This window comes from Pyxicephalus adspersus, chromosome Z (assembly GCF_032062135.1).
Source record: "Pyxicephalus adspersus chromosome Z, UCB_Pads_2.0, whole genome shotgun sequence".
Classification (NCBI taxonomy): Eukaryota; Metazoa; Chordata; class Amphibia; order Anura; family Pyxicephalidae; genus Pyxicephalus; species Pyxicephalus adspersus.
In genome coordinates this window covers 64,895,786-64,913,661 of record NC_092871.1, presented here as the reverse complement: position 1 = coordinate 64,913,661, position 17,876 = coordinate 64,895,786, and the positions used below count along the sequence as shown (strand labels likewise).

Genomic DNA, 17,876 nt, shown 5'->3' with positions numbered 1-17,876 from the left:
TGCCGTAGAACACTGGTCAGATTGCCAATTGCAATTGAGTTAAAAATAATAATAAAATAAATGAATGGCGATCAATTAGAAACAACTTGGTATTTGGATATTACTTCAACAGTGTATAGACAGAAGGGGAGTGTTTCATCCAGTTTATAAGTTCCCCTTGAAATCTGTTTAGGCTGCCTATTCTAGTGGTGTTGCCTGTCAGGACCCGAAGATGTCTGTACTAGGACACGGAGCATAATACCCATCATTTCACTTGCCTAGCTGGTGAGCCTGGATTTTTTTTTTACTATTCTATTGATTTTTATGCATAAATAAATCAATATTTTTCCTTCGTGGTAGTACTGGACAGTAATTTGTAGTTTGCACACAGCCAGTAGTGAGACACTCCACAAATCTTTGTGGCTAATCCTGTACGGGATGTGATCTGTGTTTAATACAAAAAATACTGTAATATCTGAGTGCGTTTAGTGAAATTTTTGTATAACTTGGACTGGTGGCATGACAAAAACTTGCGTTATGTTCATAGCATTCCATAAGCTCCAAATCCCAGGGAACTCTTATGCAAATGATAAAGTTGAACCTTGCCATTGATGCAAAGGAGGCAATAGTGAGTGGTATTAGGAGGGTTGGATCACCTCAATATAGAGAACCTTGTATTAAAGCCCAACTTGTGACTTGCAAGGCCATATTTCTGAAACAAGCATGCCGCAGACATGAGTTGTGTGGTTAACACCTGAGCATTTTACTCATTTTGGTTAAGCAATTTAGAAAGTATTCAAGGCAGACATTCTCAACAGACCCTTTTAGCCGGGCACCCCACCCGCCACTTTTCAGTAACCACCAGGCTGTTTTTTGGGTGGCTCCTAAAAAATTGGGGCTGCCAACCATCTACAATTTCTTCCCACCCGGTTTAAATAAATTTCTGGGGTTAGAACCAGACAAGCTGGGTTTTTTGTTGCCAGAAGGTCATGGCATGTTCAGACATCAGTGGATCTTTAAACTGATTGTAGGAGTTAATTTTGATATTGCTGTGGTAAAAATTACATTGTTAGAATTGTTAAAAGCAGAGAAGATCTGATAGGCGTTCAAACCTTTGTCCCACTTTCCTTGAAAAAAGAAGTTGCTCCAGGTAGCAAAAATCTCCCATCACCTGCAACAGGTACCAGAAACAGGGAAATTGACCTGGATACCCACATGACAGAATGGCGGGGGGGGGGGGGGGGGGGTTAAGAGCTGGAAATATGTACATTTTGGGGAAGGGGGGCTCACTACATTTTTGCCCCATTTTAACTAAAAACTTCCTGACTTCTAGCTGCCAATTATTTATTTTTTGTTCTTTTATGTACCTCCCCAGTCATTCAATTACTGGCATGAAGTAAACAAGGGTCTTGTGACCTGGTGACAATTCTCCATTCTCTTGGTGCCAAATCACTAAATTGGTTACCTAGTTACAGTGCAATTCTCTGAGGAGGCCAGCTTTTTTGCTTGATGAGGTTGGCCTGTCTATTTGAATTTTTATCTTGCCTAGGCACTGCAGAAAATCCAGTAGGATTTTGGTGTATTATGTACTAGGTTGCATACACACGTTAGACTTTTGTGGTTGGAAAGGATCCTTCACAATCCTTTACAACATCAAAAGACGGAAAGATGCATGAATGAGCACTGTACATACAGCTCCGTTCTGCTCTATAAAGGGGGGAGAATGAGCGAGTGTCACTCCACAGCGCTCACTCCGCTCAATCGTTTGTGAACCTGCCAGGATGGATGCATGATTGACATTGGGCGGCCACTGTACACATGTCAGATTCTCTTCCGATACTAGCCCTGAAATGACAATCAGATGAGAATCATCTAACGTGTGTACAGTGTAAGAATTGAGCTTGGTTTTTTATTTGGTGAGATTTAGGCTAGTCTCGGTTGAGTGTTGGTGCATGGTGTTACTTTCTTAATGGGTAAAGGGCGGCACTGATATGTGTCTGTTAGAACAGCCTTAAGGTTATTGAAGTTCTGTCTCATCCCACAAGCAGCAGTTGAATTACCTGATTAGAGGCTGAGCCTGTTTAACATTCAGTTAGCTTGTTCTAGTAGGTAGTTCATGTGAATATTTTATCGCTGTCCTTTAAAGCAGCGGTCAACAACTGAGGTCCGCAAGAAAACTTTAGTGGTCTGCGGCCCTGGCCGGTGCGCCCCGCCTGCGGGGTCCTTCTGACCCAGCTCTGGGGGGGCACCGGTCCAGAGACACAACCTGCCCACCCCCCTGAGCCTACAATCCGTACGGGAGACATAGTCCGCGGCTCTGGCCGGTGCGCCTTCTCCTGACCCCGCTGGGGGGAGGGCAATGGCCAGAGCCATGTACCATCAAAATCATCTCGCAAACCACCATTTGGCAATCGCTGATTTAAACAACATTTAGATAATGAGTAGTTGTTACTTACAAGTATCCAAAGTAAACCATCACTGTTACACTAAGGACTATAGCTTTGTAGCCATTTAAAGAAAGATGGTCTGTGGGACATACAACATAAAACACAGTGGTAGATGGTGGAGAAAAAGTCTCTGCTGTTCATAATTCTAACGCTGAATGATGGAACTCATGAAGATTACAATCTTACAGCTATAACAACAACTGTGTATCATCTGTGAATGAAGTAGTTAAAGATGTCTGACAGCAAGAGAAAGAGTACATGCAACACAAGATGAATTGTGTTCTTCCCTTATGTATGTTTTCCATAAAAATGGTTTATGTGCTCTCCTCTGAGTGTTCATTGTTCTCATCCAATATATTTCACAAACCACTGTTACATTTCTTTTGTAAAACTGCAGAATAAAATGTATTTCATGTTTATTACTTGGCAACTGCTGGAGGTAGACACATGCTCTTTATTTCTAACTTCAATTCATGTGTCTTTTGATCTTAGTAAAATAAAGACCAGCCAGATAAAATGTGAACAGACACTGATCTAGATTACTGGTAGTAACTGTTTTCCTAAAGAGAAACTCCAGACTGCCACTGAACATATTGACTGTATGGTTCTAAAGCTAATTAAGAAAGAAAAGAACAGATTCTCTCCTTTCTATTTGGCTTACATTTGCCTTATTAACAATTACTTCTATCAAATGCTTATGTGTAACTTCTATGATTTTACTTAACCTGCGGGGTCCTTCTGACCCAGCTCTGGGGGGGCACCGGCCAGGGCCGCAGACCACTAAAATTTTCTCGGCCAGAGCCTCGGACCAAGTCCCCCGTACAGATCCCAGGCTCAGGGAAGCGGGCGGGCTGTGTCCCTGGACACAACCTGCCCACTCTCCCATCTTAGGCTCAGATCTGGGATGGGAGAGTGGGCAGGGTTATGTCATGATGACGTCACTACAGGGGAGGTTTCTCCCCCTTTGATTGACACCCGGGTCCCCACGCATGCGCAGTCAGGAGCCGGTAATTTTAGTTGTCTGCAGAACCGAAAAGATTGGCGACCACTGCTTTAAAGCTGGAACTACTTGGCTTGTTTATGCCAAGGGACCCCAAACCCAAACATATTTGTCTGATTCCACACATCGATGTCATACCATTGAATGCAGGGTCAATAGTGCTGCATTGCCTGGGAAGTATGCTTGGCCCCCACCCTCAAAAATGGGCATCAAAACAAGGAAGAGGAGCAAGGGTTTATGTACAGATGGAATATCCCCACTATGGTGGAAAGCATGGGTGGCCGGGGGTGGGGTAGTTTATTTTTTATTTTATTTTTTTTAATTACAAACTACAACCACATAAAAAAGTAAAAAAAAAAAAAAAAACATTTAAGAATACACACATAGTAGTGGTGATAGAATCGCTGCATTGGCAAAGTGACAGTGCAAACACCATTACCAATACCTTGTATAAACATTTATCGTTCATAGAATTTCAAAAAATGAAGGTATGTAAACCCACACAATGAACCTTATGATTTGCTAGAATTGGGAATACGGGACCTGCGTTTGCTGCCTCAAAAGTTTGGGCTGCTGGAGTTCCATCTAGAGAACAGACTAGAAAAAGTAGCTGCGCTGGCAGCATATTTTCTTTTAACCTAGGCCTTACAAAATTGTAAAGGCATTGGGATGAACACTCTGTACCTCCTAAAACATCAGCAATTAGTAGTAGTTTTTCATTTAATTGTTATGCGTAACACAAATAACTTTTTTTTAAATAGATTTTCTTAAATAGATTGTTTTGTGGTGTGCCCCAGGATTATTTCAATGTAAAAAATGTGCTGTGGTTCAAAAAAGGTTAAAAAACACTGTTCTAGTTTATGGTAGTGTGGAGTGCAGCAATCTGGGAGATTATGGCCTTAAGTGTTCTGTTTTGTAACTAAAATATTCCCTTCCTAAGTAAATCATGGTTATCAAAGCCTTTAAATCGATACCTTTCTAGTTACATTCTGTGTTCAACTGACCACTGAATTTTGGTTGTAGAATGGAAATTTTTCTGTAACAGCAGCTGGCCACCTGTTTGTCATTCCTGGAATGCTTGTTTCTTTACAGGCTGTTGGGATCTGAAGCAGAGATTTTTGTACAAAAGTTTAGTATGTATTTGGAATTTAGGTTTTACAAACTAGTTGGAGGAATCAAAGTGCATTATGGAGGCTGTTGGAAAGGTAACCATAATACCTGTTTTTGCAGGCCTGGTAATGTTAATTGCGGGAAAGTCTTGTTTCTTCAGGTTACATGGTATATGGCTGATTAACCGTAGGGCAGTCAAAAATATCACCTTCTACTTCCAGCAGCTAACTTTTGGTTACTATTCTTTAATTAGTAGTTAGTGTTTCTAGTGATACAATGTGTGGACCCTCTAATATCCCTGGCTCATCCCCAGGCTGCTTTAGATTCCTTTTTTTCCCCTGTTTTTCCCGTTTAGATGGGCAAACCTCCCCACTGTTTGCCTAGTGCTCCTTCCCATCCATCCTAAAAATATTCTGGGGAGAATACTGTTTGGTGCAGCTAATTTTCCAGAAGGCTTTGGAAACGGTATTTCGGGGCCCACAGTCTCCTCAAAGGACTCCTTGCCATGTCTTAATTTGTTGGCAGTTTTCTTCTTAGAACAGCCTTTCCCAATGTTTTTTAACATAGGGCAAACCTTGAGATAGTTTTCAGGTCTTCACATAAATCTCTCAGTATATTAGCATAGTGGTCAGTGGGAAGAATGTCACTCTTACAGATTGCAATCATTACAAGATCATTGGTGTCCTTTAAAGTGACCTGAGAGGTACAAGATTTATTTTGTGATTATTTGGCTATCCCTGCTCTTTTGTTCTTTTTACTGTTGTATCTTTGTTTGCCTTGATGCTTCTTTATGGGTTTTACTGCCATTCCAAATTTTGAATCATGGTAATAGTTATCTTATTCTTCATTGTCCCTGTAACTGGGATCGTGTTGAATTTCCCTTAAAGAGGAACTATTCTCAAAACTCAAAAACAAAAACACACTTACCTTCTATCCCGCAGGGCAGTCCGATCATTCCGGGGGTGTCCATCGTCTTGGCATCCATCCCCGAGCCGGCGCTCCGGGTGCCCCATCTTTGTCTTCCCTTCTGGGTTCTTACTTCTACGTCACCCGACCCAGGCGCTAGATCGGCGTAGGATAAAAAAAAATTTGTCGATCTCACTGCACATGGATGAGATCGGCAAACTTTCCTCTTTGAGCAAAAAGGCTCCTTCATGTCCTCCTATGCATGTCCAAGCCTGACGTCAGCATCCCGGGAGGCTTTGCACTCCCATTCACTCTCAACCGCCTAAGCAACCGAGAATTAAGGGGCGGTGCTGCACTTTTTTTTTTTTTTAAAGGGTGTTGTACCTAAAAAAAAACAACTGAATTTTTACTTTACATAAAAGGGTTCTCTACACATTTATGTAAAGTGAAAATTCTGAGTTTAGGTACGCTTTACCTTTTTTTCTGGACTATTGTCCTACGTAAAGGTAATTGTTTGGATGTCTGTTATGGCATTACAATTTTTCAACAAATACAATTATGTATGAGTAATTCTCAGCTCTGTTGCATGTCATGCTGCTTGACAGTTCAGATGTCTCCCTTTTGTTGTGCTTTAGGCTTGTTGTTGTCATTGGTGCCTTTTAGTCACTTGTCATCTGAACAGGTGTCCTTATTGGAAGATTTACCACGTTTTCTTGTAATAGTGACAACACCCAATGTTTAATGAATTTTGTCTGCAGTACAGGTACTTGGAATGCAGCGTGTTTTTATTATTCATCTTGTATGCTATTTTGAAACTAATGTTTGTTTTTTACTATACAGGCAGATCTGGAGAGGTGCCGAAAAAAATTTCCCTACTAGATGACATTTCATCGCAATGTCCGATCGTTTGGGGCAGTTATCCAAGGGAAAGGATGGGAAAAGCAAGTACTCGTCTCTCAACCTGTTTGAGTATAAAGGGAAGTCAATAGAAGCAATCAGAACAGGTAGCATTTTTTTAATCAATTCTGCCAAAGTGTGTGTTGTGTTTATAGTAGGTCATAAATCAGAATGTAGATAATCTGGGCTTCTGAAGCTTGCACCTTTGTACTAATGAAAGCATTTTTATTTTAAAGTTGTGTAAGGTGAATTGTGCTTGCCCTAAATCAGAAATCCTCTCAGCGTCTTGAGTATGTGTATACTATGGATTGCCAGAAGGCAGAACCCAAATATATAATTGTTTAAAAGGTTGGCTGGCCCCATTTTGTCCATCTCCTTACAAGGGGGTAGTGTAGTACACATTGCTGAGAATAAACTAATGGCCACAAACCTGTTAGATTGCCTATGCTTGACCCCCTGTCAACTGCTGAATGCCTGCATGAATGTCAGAACTGGATCATGGACCAGGAGGTCCGCTCTATTGAATCATTTTTTTTAACATCCTGGTAAAACCTTGCTGTCAGTTACATTTGCACACAAGACACACTCAGAGCTGTTGCAGAGTCAATGCCTTGAAGATTCACAGCTGTTTTAGGGACACAAGAGGGAGGGGGCTTACATAAATCTAGGCAGGTGGCTTTAATATTTTTGCTTGGCACCTATAATTGCAGGAAATTGGAAATGTGTCTAGCTCAGGGGTCTGCAACCTGCGGCTCCGGAGCCGCATTCGGCTCTTCAGCCTCCTTGTTGTGGCTCTCTTCGGCTGCCGCGGGGAGATCTCTGATGGGGGATCCCCTTCCTCCCAAGACACTGCGGAGGAGGGGGATTCCCTATCCGGTGTTCTAATGAAAAAAATCTACCCGGGGCGTGTACAAATGAAACAGGTAAAATTAAAAAAATATTAAAAGTTTATAAACTGTGTTATGTTTTGCGGCTCCAGACTATTTTTCTTTAGTGGAAGAGGGGGCAAAATGGCTCTTTTGATAGTAAAGGTTGCTGACCCCTGGTCTAGCTGATGACTTACTGTGCATCTATTCTTTTCCAGTTATACCTAGACATGGCTTGCAGAGTCTTGGGAAAGTTGCCGCTGCCCGGCGTATGCCACCTCCTGCGAACCTGCCAAGCTTGAAATCAGAAAACAAAGGAAACGACCCCAATATAATAATAGTACCCAAAGACGGAACAGGATGGGCAAACAAACAAGAACAGCCAGACCAAAAGAGGTAAGTACTGAAAGTTTTGGCTTTCTGGTCCAATTCTAAAATGCTATGTGCATAAACCGTAAACTTGTCATAAATATCATAGGGTTGCCTTTCACAGTGTTCACAATACTGCCTATGCCAACTACTTGTGTAGTTAATATCCAATCAAAACATTACCCTGTGCTTAAAGGGTATTGAAGGCAATTGGTAGACTTTTCCAGTCACATCAGCCCAGTGCACATGCTTCTGTCTGCCACTGGTGTAGTGGTCATGAGTGAATATATTCACAAAGTTGGTAACTTTATTATTAAAGTTTTTTTTTTCCCTCTTTATATAATGTGTACTTTTAGTCATCATGGTTTGAAAAGTCAAGCAGAGGTATAGGTCACCTGCATTACATAAAGATGTTTCTTAAAGGGCAAATGTGCCACTTTTTAAATAGTCTTATGTGACCTAAAGTCAAAGAAGGGGCTACAAGGCCCCCTTAATTAGGTAATTGTGGGCATTTTGATGGACTTTTTGTTGCATATCCTTTCTAGTACATTGGTAATGCATATCCTATGTGTAACTTCTCAGAAAAAACACACTTCTTGCGTGCAAATCCAGCTATCCATATGTAAATCTAGAACTTTAAAAATTTAATTTCAACACAGATAATTGTTCACACCGTGCGCATCTTTAAAGTTTGCAGCATTCCCTAAGAGCAAGGGCCAAGGCATGTATGATGGAAAACGTTTAATGACTGAATGTTAACAATGTATTTAGAAACTTCTAGTTGTAAATATTTTGTGCTCATCAAATAATTTAATACCAAAATTGATATTAGGTTTATCTTGCAAGTGTAAAAAAAGTGTTTTCTTTAAATAAGCTCAAACTACTTTCCCCTGTAACTTTCTGCTCTTCAGGGGCTTACTGCAAGACTGCTGGACTGGTATTGAAGTAACCACATTGACTTTGCTGTTTGCTCTTCTTGTTGTTTAGTTCAAGTGCAATAGTTCCTCCGCAGCAGGAGTTGCTGCCGCAGCAGGGTTTGCAGAAGTCTGTCTCCAATTTACAGAAGCTGAACACAGTGAACAGTCCAGAAGTAAGTAGAAAGGAGTTAAGCTTTAGAGTGGCTTGTGCTGTTTTTAATACAAAACCTATTCTTAATATTACTATATACAAGGAATCCCGTTAAGTTGAGGTAAACATCCTGCCTGTGAACACACTTAGATTTGACATATTGACCAAGAACCAAACTGACTTTACAGAGGGTGGGACCCTGAAAGTCTACATGTGACAGCCCAATCTGAAAGCAAGCATCATTGCACAGTGTTCCTGCTAGCTGTAAAGTGAGAATGTACATTAACAATACCTTAGCCCTAGACCTTTTTCTCCACATTTTTTTTTTTTTTTTTGTGGAAGAGATTGGCGTATATAAGAAAACTGTTCTGTGTAATTGTAGATTTAGGTAGTCTTGAAATATCAAAACCACTCCTAACCAGGGGATGTAAAATGTATTCATAGTGCATGCAAAGCCGCAGTTTAACTTTGTTATGTTTTCTTTTTGCAGACTATCACTTTAGTTCCAGGTGGGCCAAAGTCATGGGCTCAGCTGAACAGAAAGCCAGCAGGACAAGATGGTGGTAAGTAGAAAGACCAACAGTGGAAAGTTTAGTAATTTTGTGTATGCTTTTATTAATATACTGTGTGTGTGTGTGTGTGTGTGTGTGTGTGTGTATGTATGTGTATATATATATATATATATATATATATATATATATATAATCAACACTATTTATGCAGTGCTGTACATTAAGGGCTGCTAATGACAAACAGAAACAAATACTATATAGAAGTTGAAACTACTAGGGGTAACCCAAAAAAAAGTATTGGCTTTCTTTATTCCTGATTACCCTAAAACCAAGGTAATTAGGATTATTTTTTACACTGTTTTATTTTAACTACCAGCCTATTGACTAGACAGTATCCATCTACGGCTGCTTTACTGTTATCATCCCTCTGCTTTCTTTTGTCAGTTTGTTACCTAGCATATTACTTGCAGCTCCTAGTGCTTCCCCTTTTTTATCATCCTGTGTATATGTACAGGACTGTGAAAGTCAAACCCAGTGAAACTGTTTAAATTTTCATTAGTCTTACATTTACATAAAATATATTTTAATAAATGCATTACTACTTTATTCCTATCATATCTGCCTGAAGCTGGAGATTTAACCCCTTGGCAGTATTTCTGAGCGTGGCTCGGGGTAAAAAAAAACATGCAAAAAGCGGTAACCCTGAGCTACACCCGGGGTAGCTAAAAACAATAAAAAACACACACTTGTCCCACGGCTTCCTGCCAGACAGATCTCATCCTCTGGCGGCGTCTTCTTCCTCTGATCTTCAGCGAGCGGGTGCAGTGACGTTCCCGCGGTTTCCCCAGTGACGTCGATGCTGACGGGAGGTTGCAGCGGGAAATTCAAATAATTTTGATAGATAGATAGATAGATATATATATATATACCCTTGTTTTAACAGATTTTTTTTGTTTAAAGTTTATTATTAAATTTTTTAACTATTGGACATATTTCGGTCAGTTATGCCTAACAATGAAAGGGCCTACAATGTAAAATTTTCATGCAAAACAATGTAACACTTTTTGCGTAAAAAAAAAAAAAAAAACATACAGAATTAGAACGCCAGGGGGGGTTAAAGGTGATTTCTAGGAAGACCGAAAATCTAGGTTGTAGAACAATGTGGGTGGTAACTTTGAAAGAACCCCATCACCTAGCATTTCTGTTTCCTGAGAGCTGAAACTGAAGTTCACTTAGGGTTGCCACCTGCTGATACAGCATGGAATTGACCCTACCAACATAAAGCTGATATCTTTGAAGCACTGTTATTGGTTGTGGTTTTCCAAGTAAATACCCTTACAGGTAGTCCCCGGGTTAAATAGGAGATAGGAACTGCAGGTTTGTTCTCAAGTTGAATTTGTATGCAAATATTATTATTTTAATGCAGTTAGGACAGATGTTTATCTCAACATATTATTAAGCAACATGGTGTCAGTTACTGTATAAAATTCTCACTGTGAGTTAATCACAAACAAAGCAAACAAAAAAAAATCTGTATGGAGCCTGGACATTCATTAACTTCTGGAGCAAGCTGTGCTTTGATATGCAGAAAGAAACAACTGCAGCGTTTGTCTTGGACATTAAAGAGTTACAAGAGTCTGCAGAAAGAGCTCAATCACTAAGATCACCTACAACCTCAGCTATGTTTAGCAAAAGATTTCTTCTGCAATTCATGCAAGTATGTTGGATGTCCTTAACCTGGGGACTACCTGTATTTTTACAATTCTAAAAACTTTCCTATCCCCAATCTAGCAAGAACTTTGCGTAGACCACCACTTGTCAGAATCTCACATGCATTCCTCAGTCCCCAATGAATCCTGTACAAAGTTGTTTATTCTGCCAAGATATTCATTTCATTTGGAGTTTGTGGCAATGTTTCTTTGTCCTGAAGAAATCTCTTACATGGTGAGAAATTGTAGTTTAAAATTTAGGTACAGCCCCCTCCCCTTCCTTCCCTCATTGGTCCATTTTGTCTTTACAGGTTCAAGGGGCTCAAACCGACTGTTGTCCTTCTCTCCCGAGGAATTTCCAACGCTGAAAGCAGCTGGCGTGCAAGACAAGGCTGGCAAAGAAAAGAGTGTCTTAGATCAGTCGTATGGGCCCGGACCAAGCCTCCGCCCCCAGAGTAAGCCCCTCGCCCTGCTTCCCGGTAACCGCTCTGAATGTTTTATTGTCTGTCCTCACATTTTAGTTTGTTAAACTAGATGCTGTCAATGTGTACCCTGTTTGAAAATAAGACAGTATCATATATTACTTCTAGTCCAAAAAAATGCACTAGGGCTTATTTTTCAGGGGAAGTCTTATTTTTTGGAACTTCATCATAACTCTCCAAACCCTGAATTCCATCTTGAATTTCTTGTGAATCTCTCGCTCTACTAGCCCTACTAAAGTTAGATAATCATATAGAAATGTATTTGGTCTGCATATTTTTCTACCAGATTATGAAAGCAATTAAAGAGTACTCTATATATATATATATATATATATATATATATATATATATATATATATATATATATATATATATATATATATATATATATATATATATATATATATATATATATATACACACAAATATACACACATATATTACACATATACACACATATATATACAAATATACACACAAATATTTTTTTTTTTTTAGGCCCCACAGTATACAGAAAATTATTCTTGTAATCATGTTCCAAAGAGCAAGAAGGAAATGTAGTGTATGGTATGGGTTAAGCAATAGTTGTTAGTTATAATAGCCAATCTCTAAATATTGGATACATCAATAAATAAATAGAACGAAAAAAGTTTGTTTTTTTTTTGAACTAGTTATATTTAAAAACAATGGTAAATACAGTTAAACCATATACAAGGTAAGTATAGCGTAACAGTATTGACAACCTTGAAAATCCGCTTTCCCTCGCATTACAGGTATACAGATAGAAAATAGAGGTAAAACCCTACCTATCTGCATACCTGTAATTCAGAGGAAAAGGGATTTTTAAAGTTGTCAATACCGTTACGCTATACAGTGGTACCTTGGTATAAGTCCTTAAACCGTTCCAGAATCTTGGATTTATATCAATCAGGACTTTTTCCAAACACATTTTTCCCATAAGAAATAAAGGGAAAATGATTAATCCGTTCCTATGAAAAAAATCCTATTGTTTATGGCATATTATACATTGATGGGGCTGTATGAAATAATTTAAACACTGCCAAATACTAAAATACTTAAATACAAAAGCAATTAGATGAAATAAATTAAAATTTAACCTCAGTTTATCTTTCTGAGAAGAGTCGAATACCTACTAGGATGGTGCTGAGAAGGGAGGAGGAGGAGATATTATGTAATTCACAGAGAGTTAAAGCGCGGGTTGTTCACTGAATGGTAGCAACTGGCGTACTGACGCTCATGGGCAGTTGTGGCTTTGTCTCGAGAGAGGTAAATAAGGGTAGCAAGCAGTGTTATGACTCATTTTGACTCATACAAATTCTAGCACAAAAGTTGTATTCCAAGCAAAATTTTTTGTGTCCAAACAGGACTTCTACCAAGTCGGACTTATTCCAAAGCGGACTTTTACCAAGTTACCACTGTACTTTTTTTGTATAGGATCCTGTTCCAAAGTTTTCTACCTGACTATGCTGCCAGTAACGGTTGTTCCTATTCAATACTAATCTATCTATTGATTAGCATAATAAATTGTTAGTCTGTCATGCAAGCTTCTGTAGTTCACATCTCCTGGTTGACATAAGCCATATAAGGAAACCCTTTCTTGAAATGAAATAAAATTGCTTCCAAACAGTCTAGACAAGGGGGGGGGGACCCTTTCTTCTTTACTTTCATTTTTTTTGCTTCTCTCACCAGAACAGAGTATAATAAGGAAACTCAAAATGTTATGTCTGTCATTACAACCTAAAGGGTTGTTGGAGAAACCTTTTCATATGACAGCTATATGTGGCTTTCCCCTAGTTTGAAGAGATTCTCTCCATTACCATTATCTGGACAGAAAGGTAAAGAAATTTCCCTGCCTGGTTTTGGCTAAACAGATTATATTGTTGTGGGTGATGATGACCTAGGTATGAAGGTTTGGCTTTTTGGACCCTTTTAATTACTGTAGTTCAGGTCCTTGAGTGAAAGTAGGCATGATCTGTGGGTTTTATTTTTTTATTTTTTGCAGAGCTGCCAAAGAGAAAGCTTTGGTTGCTGTAATGTATAACATGAACATTGTGTACCTTGTTTTTTTTTCTTTCCCCTTTGTTTTTACATGTGTATCCAAAAGGCCAGCAGAAATTTTTGCAGGCTAGAATTTCTTTGTTGCTTGGCTGTCATATCACTTTGACTTCAGTACATTGGGACAATGATTGGATCATATGTACCTATTACAGTTTTATCTTTTTTTTTGATACTTATTTGTAGTCTTAGCGATTTATTTGCACGTTTGCTTGTCTTTAGATGTGCCTTTTTCCCCATATTTTCACCTGGTAATCCTCTTGAACACCACACTTATGTGCATAGGGTCTACACTTATCCACTCTATCTAGGTATAGATTTTGCCTTCACTGCTGTTCACATGAAGTAACAATCTGCTTTTTCTCCTATGGACAACAAGTATTTTTTGTCCTGCCAGAAAAGGCAAACCAATGCGGCCACAGTATTTAAGAGGCAGTAGATTACATATTTATTCTTGGGTTATACTTTGTTATACGTTTAGTTATACTTTAAATTTTCCACTGATTGAGTTTTTTTCAAAAGGAAGCGCCTCATGCTAGCAAGTATTCAATTTATGCCTTATTCATGGTATGTTTTTAGGGATAATGGTCATTGTTGCCGGTGTACGTATATCAGTTTTTCAAGGCTTCAGGTGGCTAGCATCTTGGCTAGCCATTTATGTAGCACCATGGCAACTACAGATTCTAAAAAAGGAAAAGATGATGGCTTTTGTGGATAGGAGAGATTAGTTCCAACTTTTAAAATCAAACATAGCCAGCCAGCTTATACTTTTCTAAAATGGTTATACTTGTATTACATAGTTACATAGTAGGTTGGGTTAAAAAAAGACACAAGTCTATCAAGTTCAACCACTAGGGAAATAAACATATCCCAGATAAAAAACCCTTTAAGACATAGTTGGTCCAGTGGAATGCAATGAGGCAATCGCATGTTCCCTGGATCAACTGTCACTGTTATTTTTACTTTAAAGCCTTAATACCCAGTTTTATTCTGTGCTTCCAGAAAAGCATCCAGCTTTTTCTTAAAGCAATCTATAGTAGTTGCTGAAACTACTTCCTGAGGGAGCCAATTCCATGTTTTCACAGACCTTACAAAGAAAAATCTCTTCCTTATGTGAAGCCTAAACTTCTTTTCCTCCAGACACAAAGTGTGCCCTCTTGTTCTTTGTAATTATCTCAAAGTGAATAATGGGGAAGAGAGTTTTTTATATGGACCGTTTTTTATATTTATACATGTGATCATATCCCCCCTTAAACGCCTCTTCTCAAGGGAGAATAGAGTCAGTTCAGCTAATCTCTCCTCAAAGCTGAACTCCTCCATTCCTTTTATTAGTTTAGTTGCCCTCATCTGGACTCTCTAATTCTATAATGTCCTTTTTGTGAACTGGTGCCCAAAACTGGACTGCATATTCCTGATGTGGTCTGACCAATGCTTTGTACAGGGGCAGGATTTTGTCTCCATATCTGCAGTCTATTCCTCTTTTAATACAAGAAAGTACTTTGCTAGCTTTAGATATTGCAGCTTGGCATTGCATGCTGTTATTAAGTCTATGATCTACCAGAACCCCAGATCCTTTTCCATATCTGTCTCCGCCAAATGTAACCCCCCTAGACAGTTTAAAGCATGCATGTTGTTAGCCCCAAGTTCATAACTTTACATTTATCTATATTAAATGTCATTTGCCACTTGGCTGCCCAATCAAACAGTACATCAGTTCTGCTTGTAGATTATAGACATCCTATATGGACTTAATTCCATTACATAGTTTGGTGTCATCTGCAAACACAGAAATTGTACTTTTAATCCAAACTCTATATCATTTATAAAGATGTTAAACGGTAAAGGTCCCAACACTGAACCCTGGGGTACACCACTAATAACCTTGGACCATTCAGAGTATGAATCATTAAATACAACTCTCTGGATGTGATCTTTAAGCCAGTTTTCTATCCATTTACAGATTGACTTTTATAAACCTATTGACCATATCTTGCATATACACTGTCTGTGGGGTACAGTGTCAAATTCTTTAGCAAAGTCCAAGTACACTATATCAACTGCTACTCCACTGTCTACCTTTTTACCTACTTCCTCATAAAAAAGAGAGTAAATTTGTTTGACAACTTCTGTCTTTCTTGAAGCCTAGCTTCTCTAGCTTCTCTAGCTCTCTAGGACCTTTCCAACTATGAACGTTAAACTAACGGGTCTTTAGTTTACCTGGTAATGACTGTGCTCCCTTTTTGAAGATAGGAACCGTATTGGCCTTATGCCAATCCATCAGTACCTTGCCAGTGACTAAAGAGTCTCTAAAAATTAGAAAAAATGGCTTTGAAATAACCAAGCTCAGCTCTGAGGACACGTGGATGTAATCCCATCGGGTCGTGGGGCTTTGTCAACCCTTTTTTTTCCCAGCTGTTTCGCAATAATATAAATTCTGAGCCATTGTGATTTATTTAAGGCAGTGACTATTGTTCTATTATGAATTTGGACTTGAGTGCAGCCATTTTCCTTTGTGTACACAGAGCTAAAAAAAAGTGTTTAGTAAATCTGCCTTTTCTTTATCCACAGTTACCAACCCAGTGACATCCTCTGTGTGCTTACAAGCTCAGATCTGATCTTTTTGCTATTAATATATCCTTCATTTTTATATTTTTGGAATGCCTTTTTCTTGTTATTTATGGCTTCTTTTTTTATGTATTAAATTTTACTTTATTTAGAATTAAAAAAAAATACATACATTGGGGAAAGAAAATCTACAATCATAATAAATACATAGTGCTTTTACCGAGCCTAATGACATGATAACACAAGATTTACATATATAATACAGTGTTCTCCCCAGAAATTTTTTTCAGCCAGGTGGGGGGAACTGTACCCGGGTGGTAAAAAAAAAAAGTCTGCGGGGCTAGACACAGAAAAAATTTGGAGCTCCTAGTTATTTATGCCATAGCTATCCAGTAACCCCTGCTATTGTGTCAGTGTGGTTCAGAGTGTAATCAATGTGGCCTAACAAATTAGGCTTAGTTCACAATAGCAGTAAAAAAAAATGCCCCTCCTGAGTGACTACTTGGCAACTGCTAGGCACCTGGGATTGGTAACCGGTGATAACTCCTAGGCACCTGGGATTGGTAACCGGTGATAACTGCTAGGCACCTGGGATTGGTAACTGGTGATAACTGCTAGGCACCTGGGATTGGTAACCGGTGATAACTGCTAGGCACCTGGGATTGGTAACCGGTGATAACTGCTAGGCACCTGGGATTGGTAACAGGCGGTAAGTGCTGGGCTTTTCAGGCCTAGCAGTTTTTCAAGCAGCAGTGGTTCCTGGCGGGAGGTAAGTGAGGGGCAAACGCAGCAAATGCAAGGTTACTGCCAATGTGAATTCAGCCTAACTTCAGATGTCACCTCCTAGCGCTATACCTAGGTAACAAAAAGAGCACCATGCATGTGATTGCAGATGGGGGCAGGACAGCCAGTGCCCTCCTCATTACTGCCAAAAACAAAAACTTCCTGTAAATCCTCCTGCAGTGTAATATCTGTTTGTGTAAAGTTTGCTTGTCAGATTCCGCAGCCTAACAACTCATTGTGTTCAATCCCCTAGATCTCCTGAATTGTTGGTTGTAATTACCTAAATTTTTTAGGGTACACAGGAGACTCTTATAGCTACTAATAACTTAACATTTCTTTTTCTTAATTTCAAGAATTTCAAAATATGGGCATCACGGGTTTAAAAACTTGTGGAAATTGAACATTTGGGTTTGCTGTTTTATAAGAAAGTGTACCTAGGAGCCCACAATAGAAAATGCAAATGAAGGAACTCTGGGGCCACTTACCTAGCAAGAAGCATTGGGGTGGGGGCCCCTAAATATTTTACCTACCTTTCACCAAGATATATTTGTAATATTATGCTGTCCTTTCTGCTTCTGTTCTTTGAATCCCAATTTATCCGGAATAGGGATGGTCAGGAAACTGAAAGTGTAGGTGCAAGTGGGGAACAGATGTATAAACCCCTAAAATTTCATTAGCATGGCATCATTAGAACATAAAATCCTCTGCCCATCAAACTGTCCACTTCCCTACCTTGAACCCCAATTTTTCTAGAACAGAGGGGTGCAGGTAAACAGAATTATAGGTGCAAGTGGGGAACAAAGTTACATCTCTATGGCATCATTACATAAAGTCTGCCCATCAAAACACGCTGCCCTGTTACACATGACTGTACCCCACCAGTAACTAAACCCGTTTCATTTTCATGAGTTTATGTGTTAATGATGCCATTGTGATAAAACTTTAGGGGGGGGTTAGCCACAGATGTTCCCCACACATTTTCAGTTTCCTACACCTCCCCATTCCAGAGAAGTTGTGTTTCCAGGGTTAGAAATAGGCAGTAATGTGTAAAAAGGCAGTGCGTTTGCCATAGTAATGAAATTTTAGTGTGGAGGTTAACAAAAGGTG

The 17,876-nt window shown here is 39.2% G+C and overlaps 1 protein-coding gene across 8 annotated transcripts in view; it reads left to right on the top strand.

The window, feature by feature from the left end:
• PRRC2B (proline rich coiled-coil 2B) overlaps positions 1–17,876 on the top strand; it is a 101,768-nt gene that overhangs the window by 15,566 nt on the left and 68,326 nt on the right. For 7 of the 8 annotated variants that reach the window (XR_011923312.1, XR_011923313.1, XM_072430056.1 and 4 more), the window contains exons 2-6: positions 6,283–6,446; positions 7,424–7,601; positions 8,562–8,664; positions 9,133–9,205; positions 11,175–11,342. Coding sequence is in view for 6 of the 8 variants with exons in the window: in XM_072430056.1 (XP_072286157.1) it covers positions 6,338–6,446; positions 7,424–7,601; positions 8,562–8,664; positions 9,133–9,205; positions 11,175–11,342 (631 nt within the window). In the remaining 2 variants the exon portion in view is untranslated. The remainder of the gene's footprint in view (positions 1–6,282; positions 6,447–7,423; positions 7,602–8,561; positions 8,665–9,132; positions 9,206–11,174; positions 11,343–17,876) is intronic. The other variant, XM_072430055.1, reaches the window with a different exon arrangement.